Source organism: Electrona antarctica, assembly GCF_951216825.1.
Source record: "Electrona antarctica genome assembly, chromosome: 19".
NCBI classification, from domain to species: domain Eukaryota; kingdom Metazoa; phylum Chordata; class Actinopteri; order Myctophiformes; family Myctophidae; genus Electrona; species Electrona antarctica.
Window position 1 is genome coordinate 12,373,459 of NC_136800.1, and position 10,864 is coordinate 12,384,322.

General features: G+C 41.6%; 1 protein-coding gene across 1 annotated transcript in view; it reads right to left on the reverse strand.

Moving 5' to 3' along the window:
* The window catches only part of LOC306943845 (contactin-associated protein-like 2), a gene marked incomplete at its 5' end in the record, with an annotated part of 54,749 nt that extends 45,274 nt beyond the window's left edge, over nt 1-9,475 (reverse strand). Inside the window, one exon of the mRNA XM_079530366.1 lies at nt 9,382-9,475. Within this exon, the coding sequence (XP_079386492.1) occupies nt 9,382-9,475 (94 nt within the window). The remainder of the gene's footprint in view (nt 1-9,381) is intronic.
* Between the last annotated feature and the right edge of the window lie 1,389 nt (nt 9,476-10,864).

A 10,864-nucleotide genomic window follows, 5' to 3' on the forward strand; every position in this document is an offset into this window, starting at 1 on the left:
CTTTTTTTACAGACATATTAAAACATTATGGCAAGAAGATGATACAAGTTCACAATTAAACACCTATAACTGTCAGCATCTGCTAAATCTTTCTATTCTAAATTACCTGCTAAATTGTAATGGATGGCAATAGTACTTGATCCTGATTGTAATTTGACATGTGTTTGTTTTAATGGTGTGTGTGTGTGTGTGTGTGTGTGTGTGTGTGTGTGTGTGTGTGTGTGTGTGTGTGTGTGTGTGTGTGTGTGTGTGTGTGTGTGTGTGTGTGTGTGTGTGTGTGTGTGTGTGTGTGTGTGTGTGGTGCATTCTAGGTTTGTCTTTGTCTGGGTCTGGGACATGTCCATCAAGCAATGGACACAAAGGGAGTCCCTGAAGACTTGGGGAGGGGGAAGGGCCACTGCCTTGTGCGTGCGTGTTGGTGTGTGTGTGTGTGTGTGTGGGGTGGGTATAGTCAATGGGTAGCCCATGCCTGTCTGTGACACACGCGTTGACAAATCACAGGGGCAGGTGTCCCGCATACTAATGAGTTTCCTCATTTGCCTAACAAAAAAAAGCAGCAAATCCAGCGTCACAAGCTCACAGACACACAAGAAGATGTGATCATTACATGCTTATTGCGTCTTATTATTCAGCAAGCTGCCCAACTGCTGATCAATATCTGTACAACACCATCTATCCTTTCACGGCTGCTTTTCTATAATGTCTCATATCGTTGCTGTCGGGTGGAAACCTTGTATGTCGAAAATGGTTACTTTTCAGGAAATGGAAAAAAATAACCTGTGTTCAAATGGATCCAATGTAGAAGTATTATTATGATTATTTATTATTGTGTCAGAAGCTCTTAATACTTTTCATTGGTTAAATATTGATAAAACCTACAATTGATAACAAAACAATTGCACAGATAGAATTTTCACTAGATCGGCTATTTTTATTACTTTTGCGTGACACAGTAGTATGATATGTATGATATGGCATTCATTTATAAAAAAGGAAAAAAAGTTAAACATGGAGATACCAGGTTTCTGCCCGGCCGCAACAAAATATATTCCCTTTTGATCTTTCTAGGACCACAGGGGGAGCTCATGGCAAGAAGGCAGGTTTGAGAACAATTAGATTATATGACTATGTTGGAAAAATCCAATCGCTTACAAGTCTGAGCCGATAAGAAGCCTTTAACAATGTCCAGGTTCAAGGCTTCTTATTGTCACACACAGACAGAGAATAAGTAGAATCATTGCAAGCAGTGCAATTATTGTACCTCCAGCCGCTTCTTCAACAGTGTGTGTGACTATGACAATAAAAACAAGATAAGATCAAATAATAATTTAAGATCAAATAGTAACATACATACAGCGAGAGGCCAATGTGTTTCTGCCGGTACAGTATATAAACACCCCCCACACTACTCCACTGGCTGGAAATGTATTTTTGTTGTTATGTAAACACAGAGCAAATAGCAGAATGGCAAGACAAATAGTCTTACATTTACTGTTTTCAATTTGTTTGTTTTCATTTTGTGAAACTCAGTTTTGAAAATCAACGGGTTCCGACACGTCAGGAAGGCGATATTGATGGCAAGCGACGGGAGCTTGTCGGCAGGAGTCTCCTGCCGACAAGCTCCCCACGCTTTCAAACTGGCCGACTGTGCTGTCTGGAGCTGCCTTTAAAAATGGGTAAGCATAATAAGCTTTGGCTTCAGCCTACACCTTTTCTGTGTTTAGCCATGTAAGTAGTTAGCCATGTAATTGTAAAGCACCAAAATAAATAATTCATTCATTCATTCATTCATTCATTCATTCACCCAAATATCAATTCAAAAACAAAAGGATAATGCTGTTCTGAATGTTACTTGCCAAGTGTTGGACACGTTTTTGAAATGGAACTGCATGATTTTCGCCAGTAGCCTTATTTTCGGAGTGGACCAGATCAGCTTTTATTATTGGAGAGTTCAACATGCACCCTGCTATAAGACAGGGTCTTATAGCAGCATGGCTCCGTGTGGATCTCAGCAGTGCTGGGAAGTTCTTCCATTTCCACCACTGGATCTCAGACTTCATGTCTATGGCGTCAGTCGTCTACGACGTATCTATGATCTATGCCTCCAATTTTAGGCAGAGTTTCAGCCCCCCGTCGACTTCCATTATGAAGTTGAAGTTAAATATTTAATAAGAATATAAATCATGTGAGGGAGAGGGTGGCATGACAAATCTGGTGCTGATCGGTTCAGCCGTTTGCGAGATTAGCCTGGCACACACAAAACGCATGCTCACGCACGCGCACACGTACACGCACACGCACACGCACACGTACACGTACACATCGTACACGCACATGCAAATCCTCCTCTACAGATGTTTGTATTGTGGTTCTGGGAGAGAATCCCCTAGATAAAAACATTCCCCTCCAAAAAACCGCATGCTTCCACACACCCTGTTCTCTACTTTATTTATTAAGGATCTTAATCAGGAGGACATAAAGAACACACGCATTGAGCTGACCTAAAAGATATATTACTATATAATACAGTCACTTATGCCAGATATGATTTCCCTGACATAAAAACACATTTTGAGTAGAAAGTAGTTACTTTCTCTGTACTCACCACTCGTCATGACAACAATCAGGGGAAAGGGGAAAGTTAAATATTTAGGCCTGTATAGACTATACAGAATATCAATCAACTTAGCTCTTCCACCCAAACTCTCGGTCTCTACACTCCTTTCTTTTGCACATAATTGACCATGCTGAAAGGTCAGCTTTACAAGTGTAATCGATTTACGTAAAACTCACCTTCTAACCACTTAAGCCTTATATATACTTTATCGTACGATGATGTTGCGCATTGGAAATAGCCAATCTAAAAGATCACAACAAATCACATTATGATCTCGTAGATCTGATATTTTTTAACCAAAAAGTTGAAAATGTTGGAAATGTTTTGGCATGCTCAAAATAAGTACACCAGATTGAAAAAATAATATTATTTGTATGATGGGGGGGTGGGAGACGAAGACAAAGAGAGAGAGATTCTGCAGCCATGCATGAACGTGTCCTGTGACTGTGAGGTGAGGTTGAATATCTATTCATGTCTCCAGGGGTCAGGCCAGAGGCAGTGTGGGAGGTCATAGTTCAAAGTCTTGATTGCTATTTCGCTGGTTGACGCGTCAAGACAAAACGAGCTCAAATGATGCTCCTCTATAGGATTAAAATGTGTTATTGGTGCTGAAGGTGTGCTTTATGTATTTCATAAAGATTATTTGACAGTCAAGTGGCCAGTGGTCAAATGACCAGCGGTTACAGGATGAACCACATTATCTTATACCATGTTAAATCAGCTGCATTACATGCACTTATTAACCCATTAAGACCTGAGGCGGACAGGTCTACACGTCTTCTAAAACCGTTTTCTGAAACACGTACATGTATGTTGCTATATCAGTGGTTCTCAAATGTATTTGCTGGGCACCCCCCCCACCCCCCCATGCCCATCCCATCTCAAAATATGTTGTTCTAGGGACCCCCCAGAAGCAGTTAAAAATGTTCACTTTAAAAATATAATGTATATATTCAACGATTTGCACACTGTTTCACGACTGTTCATAGGGTGACACGCTATGAGCGTGTAGATCTGCTTTTTTGAATAGCCAAAGTATGCTAAATGCTAAAGTGTGCTATATCTATATCTAGATTCTAAAATGTAATGGGTTTGTAATATGGACTAATATGTACACTGGTGTTGTTTGTCTGTCTGTCTGTCTGTCTCTGTGTTACACTGAGTTTAATGAACACAGAGGGTATCACCATGAGGACCTAATTACTGCATGTGAACATGTTTCCAGATAGAGTCAATAGCTAGGGGGCAGTTAGCGTAGCCATTAGGTGGCATGACAGTAGGCAAAATCCTCAGTGTTAATATAGTTAGATCTTGTGGATTTAATGGTGTCGACCAGTGGTTCCCAAACTGTGGTGCGTGCACCCCTTGTGGTGCGCGAGTGCCTTCTAGGGGGTGCGCGACATGAAAAGTCTAATGTGGTGGTGGTGCTATGGTTTTATTTTAAATAAATTAACATATAAATTAACATTACTTGCCATATATATGGCAAGTAATGCAGCCTATGCTGCACATATTATGCCATATTCAGGTTCATATATGTGCATATAATCCATATATGTGGATAAAAAGGAAATATATGTCTCTATATAGCTTATGCAATTTATATTTCCATGTGGGGGGGTGCATCAGCTAGGTCGGTAGGTAACAAGGGGTGCATGGCCAAAAAGGTTTGGGAACCGCTGGTGTAGACTATAGAGTGTAGACTATATGGTGCAGTGTTTGATGTAAAAGTGTGACATCTCCAATGATTTCTTTCACGACTCATACAGGTACAGTGACATGCAAATGTGATAAGGTCTGTGATACTGTGCAACATAAACATAACGTTAAAGGAGCATTCAGTGATTTGGGTGATTTGGAAAAAAACCCGGTCCACCCCGGTAACAAGATGTGCACATGCACACGCTCTACAGTGGGGGAAGTACAACAGACCAACATCACGTGCACCAAGGCCCGCCCCACTCGATCATGATTGGAGGAAGGCCCCTCTCATCCTGATTGGATGAAGGCTTTGCCACCCAAAGCCCAAACCGAAACTAGGGTTTTTTGACCCCAGGGGCTCACTGGGGACAGGGAGGAACTCCTTATATGGTCAGCACACTTTATAGTAGGGAGGATTATCCAAAAAATAAGAAACAATAAGTGATATTTGAATTAAGTGAAATCACTGAATATACCTTTAACAATAATAAAGCTAATGTAATAACAAGACATATGCCCAATAATTGCTATAGCAGCAATAGCAATATCAACACGATAAAAAGGCGGTAACCATGCATAACGATATCTTGTGTACCTCAGCTGTCTGGCAGAAACCACAATATATACTTTTCAGGAAATTAAAAAACATTTTTAAAACAACACAATACTGCCTCTTCAAAGTTTGTCATGGTCAGATACTTGAATGTGTCCTTATAATATCACTTTCGTGGCCAAGTTAGGAGGTTTTTAATGTGGAGATACTTGTCTTGTCCATCATTGATTAGAATGAATCAGTCAGATGGGGAAAGTTAGGTGGAAAGTTAGGTGGTTTGAGGTGGTGTTCCAAAATATTTCCACGGCCAAATACATCATTATTTTGGGTGGTATTTCGCAAGAAAAAGTTTGAGAATGAGAACCACTGGTGTGGTGTAGACAGCATGCTCATCTCAGGAAACAATCCCTGCTGGCTAGAAAGTAGAAATTATATCTTTCTGCCTGATCCACCAACTGTCTGCTTCCTGTCTCCTCAACTACTAGGTGGTAATACAGGAATGCTCAAAACAACAACAAAAACAGAGGTTTGATGTCATACAAAGCCTTTAGTATTGATGCCAGTGAGTGTGATTGTCAGATAGGTTGAAACATTGGAATTAAGTGATTAAACAGATGTTTACGCTGACATGCACACAGACAAGAAAATGTTCCAGTGTGAACTCAGTCGAAAGTTTGAAAGAGGTATTTATGCTCAGTGAATGTTCAAGTGAAGTGAACTGGTTTGGCTTTGGAAGATAGATATCGTCACATCTAGTATTAAATATTTGATTGAAGGAGAGCAGGAGTAAACACTCTTGAGTTTGTGGAGATGGCTGTGCTTATGTAGGGAAATATGAAACATGGATAATTATGTATGTTTCATTCATGTCTTTCACAAGGAAAGAGTAAGCAGATTACTTCCCACTCCAACAGCTTCATGATCAATAAAGAATGTGGCTTTGAAGAAAAACAAACAAACAAAAACAGCCAGCAGTTTCTTGAAGTAAACTAATGATTGCGACCATAGGTAGCAGATTACTATGAAAACCTGCAAAACCTGTCTGTCTGTCCGTTCGTCCGTCCATCAGCATATATGGCCGTCAGCCCGTTACGCCTTGTGACACGTCACGCCACCATATACAGTATGGTCGACGCTCCATATATGGCCGTCTCCATATATGAAGATCACGACACTGACCTCATCAAACCCTGGATAGCCATACATGGAGAAGACTGGATCATCACCTAGATCTGCAAATTTGGATGCGGCCAGTAACTCTACATCTGACCTCAAACCTTAGATCTCCATATATGGAGCTGACCTGTTCTGACATTCCATATGTTGATCCTTCCCCAACCGTCCTTCCTCTTCGATGTCTACCTTTTGACTGATACCTGTCCATTCAACAGGCCCGAAAATTAAGGCCCAGACCTATCTGGGGCTGGGCCATCAAACTCTGTACACTCAAGACACTGCCCCCACTGCCACCCTTAGATCTCCATATATGGAGCTGACCTGTTCTGACATTCCATATGTTGATCTGACCTCATCAAACCATGTACACTGAAGACACGCTCCATATATGGCCAGACTTCATCAAACCCTGTACACTCAAGACACTGCCGCTGCTGCCACCCTTAGATTTCCATATATGGAGCTGACCTGTTCTGACATTCCATATGTTGATCTGACCTCATCAAACCCTGTACACTCAAGACACGCTCCATACTGTATATGGCCAGTACAGAATTCATTCCATATGTTGATTTGACCCCCATGTCAATGTGCCAGCCCAGCAGTCTGCCGTCACCCAGGCGGATGCGTGCACGTGACCTAGGTCGCTTCTCGCCCTCAGGGCGTCTTACTAGTAATAATACTACCACTACTACTACTAATAATAATAATAATAACGTAATTTCTCATTTGGCTGCAAAGTACAAAGCGAGTAGAGTGCTAGTCTCCACCAGGAGACATGCCCTAATAATAACATTAATAATGGCAATGTTTTCAGTATTATATACAACCAGCATAATAGTGACTTCCTCCCTCACACTCTCATACACATTGTCTACCTCTCTCCATCTTTCTCTGCCCCTGGGGCATGTGATTACAATGTTTTGGGGCGGTGTGCAAGAATGAAAAGGCACAGGGCAAAGGGACAATGGGAGATAATAAATTCATCAATTATGATTCTGCTTACATCATCACCGTATACGAAACGTTGGACAAAAGTAGTGGGGCTTGTTGTCAACGCTATAGGACAAACAAACACACTCTAGCCTAGTGCATTGCTTAATGTATTCGTGAGTCGTGACCCTTCAATTTCAGTAAGACTGCACAATTCTGAACAGAATTCTATCATTCAAATTTCTATGTAATCTGGAATGGAAACAGGCTTTCTTGGGTTTAAATCCTCTTAGTAGACCTTGTATTGAACTGTATACTTTCTGGGCCTTTTTTCAAACTGTTAATAAAAAAGTCAATCAATCAATCAATCAATCAATCAATCAATCAGCCAAATCTGATTGTTAATTCCTTGTGTCAATTATGTTCATAAATCACCTGTCAATCAAAGGTTTTTATACTGCCCATGCTAACTGTGTCTCGTTTGATTCACATGGCATCGGCAGCTTATTTTCCCTGATGAGTTTCACTGGGAGGGCGTAACGTGTGCAGAGCAATATGCTATCCCGCCTAGTTCCACTCCCCACTGTCTATCCTGTATAAAGTCTGCTGCAGTGAGAGAGATCACCCTCCCCTGCCGACCTCCAACCTGCAAACATCGGCTCCACTGCATGTGATGGGCAGGAACTTCACCCCAATGACCCCATGCACCATCCGGATGCAACTCATTTGTTTTCAAAGCTGGATTCTGAAACAGACAGGATTCACTGCTATATGCACTGGCTTTTGCCACTATCTAAAATATAGCCAGGAGCCAGGCAGTGCCTTGAACTCTATCAAAACATACAGGCAGCTAAATAGGGGTAATGTGATCCTGTCTTAGTTCTACCTCCTAAGCATCTCCTTCATGTGTCTTAAGAGAACTAAGAGATGATCTGTCCGGAGAACTTTCACATCGGGCCGGGCAGTCATGTAGTGAGGCCAACAACCAGTAGCCTCTACTGGTGTGGTCAGCATAAAAGTGAAACGCCATGTCAGCGTCTGTGGAAGTGGAAGATCACCTACTTAAGAGAAAGGTCCTGAAATTGAGCCTTGTGGCACCCTATATATGCCCTACTTGACCCGACAGCAGACTGATCTGAGGGGAGATATCCTAAACCTTTTATTTATCAGTCACAAAGTAAACCAATTAAGAGCAGCCCCACTGTCCCAGATGCCAAGAATGCCTCAATTTATCAATCAGCATGTTGTGATCAATGGTACAAAGTGCTAACATTTCATTTGTTAGCGTACATGTACAGTATACATGTCATTTGGGACCATGCAAAGTGCTATATGTTGCGAATGGAAACCAGTTTGAACTCTTCCTTGTAGCCTGGCTGGTATATATACTGTATAGGCTACACTGCCGCTACAGTACACATTCATCATAACCTTTATTTCAACTCGGAGTGCAGTTCAGGGGCAGGCCCTTATTTTCAATGTAGTCGAGATACAATACAATACAATGATAATCAACAGAAATGACGTTCACATACTGTATACATAACAGCAAACCTAATCCACAAATAGGCAATCACATAAATAATTCACTGGCTTCATTTTCCATGTGGAGTAGACCTATGCACAAAAAGGAATGAATGTCATTTGTCATCTGTTCTCCGTTTGTTTGTTTTCATTTGCTATATGGTTTGTAGGGTATAGCTGCATGTTGTTATCCAACAACACCAATGGTACACCACAGTAAGCGAGCTATCAAATTCTGTGACTCCACATCAAGAAGGCTGAGAGGATAACTTCAGTCTTCACCTGAGAAAATGTGGTTGGTGTTTGTTTTTCCCACATTGTCTCGTCACTTTTATTCGAATAGAATTTGTTGAAGAATAGTGATGTTTTCCATGTGTGGATCAGAGTAAAAATTAAAGATTGAAAAAGGAATTTGCATTGCCTAAAGCAGGCTGCAATTCTATTCTGTTATTCAGAACCTATAGCATTTAACAACTTCATCAGTTTACAATACATGCATCATGCATGCATGTATTTAAAATGTCATTAATGGAACAAATGCATAATGCATTTTACATAGAATTAACAGAATGCAAAACAAGAGGTTGAGGTATAGGGACGTCTGCAGGAATTGCACCAATTTCTGTGTAACACACTAGTAATTTTGTTATGATCCATTAGCGCAGCCACTACCGGTCAATATGATATCCCGCTGACGCACAGAAAGCCTGATCTGCGTTGGCCACGCACCAACATAACGCACCCAAGCAAGCGACCCAGTACAGTATGCAGGAATGCACCCCTATAGAGTGTGTGTGTGTGTGTGTGTGTGTGTGTGTGTGTGTGTGTGTGTGTGTGTGTGTGTGTGTGTGTGTGTGTGTGTGTGTAGCCTACTTACGGGATGCTGAGGAGGATGCTACGCCAGGGATGCTCCATGCCAGGAGAACCCAGACCCACGCCGCTCCGAGTCGCTGCATCTTCATCTGGTACATCTCAAAACACAAACACAACAAGCCCATGCAGCCCGCGTTGATATAAAATGCCCAATATGGTCCCCGTTAACAAAAATGCGTCATTGCCGCCCGGCCGGTGCGCCTTGTTATATTCTTCCAATCCGGTAAAAGACAATCCAGCGAGCCGAGCAGCAGACACACACACACACACACACGCTGCTTTGGTTTATGATGAGCAACACAAAGTGCCTCTACCTCCACTTCCCCCAAAGGAAGCAATGGCTCGCCTCTCAGCCTGCCTCTTTGTGGCTGACAGACGGCACTGTTACCTTCCCTTCCGGCACACCATCAGCACTAAGGCGTCTAGAGATCCACGGAAATGTAAAGATCCCCTAAATAAAACATGGCTATTCCCCGCGTTGGATTGGACCTGCAGCACATGCATCCGCATCGGTAGATGCACCCGAGTCTGATTATTATCTGGAGGAGGGAGGAGGAGGACAGTGGAGCCGAGATCGGCTTTCCTCAAGGGGAGGAGAGAGAGAGAGAGAGAGAGAGAGAGAGAGAGAGAGAGAGAGAGAGAGAGAGAGAGAGAGAGAGAGAGAGAGAGAGAGAGAGAGCTGTCCAGGTGCTGAATCGCTGCTTGCTCGGTCTAGCCTAGCCGCACCCCTTTGTTTTGGTACGGTCCGCGTCGGTGAGAAGAATGCACGCGCGCTTGCACTGTGTGTGCGTGTGCGTGTGTGTGTGTGTGTGTGTGTGTGTGTGTGTGTGTGTGTGTGTGTGTGTGTGTGTGTGTGAGAGTGTGAGTGAGAGAAAGAGGGAACAATATCGCATTGAAGATTCTGACTTTCAAATGTACATATGTTTTGTTTTGATTGTATTGCTGTATTGTTGTATTGAATTGTGTCCCCTCTCAATAATATACCAGAGTTTAAGATAATTAAATATACATACAAGTAAAAAGTTTCAATACACAGAATACACGAAACACGAAAATTGTATTTATTTCTTTATTTAATTTTCAGGATGGGATGAAAGACTGAATACACATTTTCTGGTGGTGGCCAGTCTATACTGCCTATACCAGAAGGTGGATTTTAAACCCATTTAAAAGGACTTTATTGTTGCAGTTTTCTTTTTACATATGAGGCGGGCCTATACAAAGACTATCTTTGTCATAACCAGCTTCACAAAACATAATCATATATGATATAAATGTTCATGGTTTTTATGTTTTGGTATAATCTATAGCCTAACAAACAAAAGTTATTATACAAACTTAAAAAAGTTTGTGAATAATAAGTACAACTTTGCATGTGGTTGACGGTTGTACTAGTCTACATTATTCAGTTTTAGAATAAAAATGAGTATTCAGTAGATTGCTTAATTCGAAAAACAGTTTTTGGTTATTTTATCGTATTAAAGTAA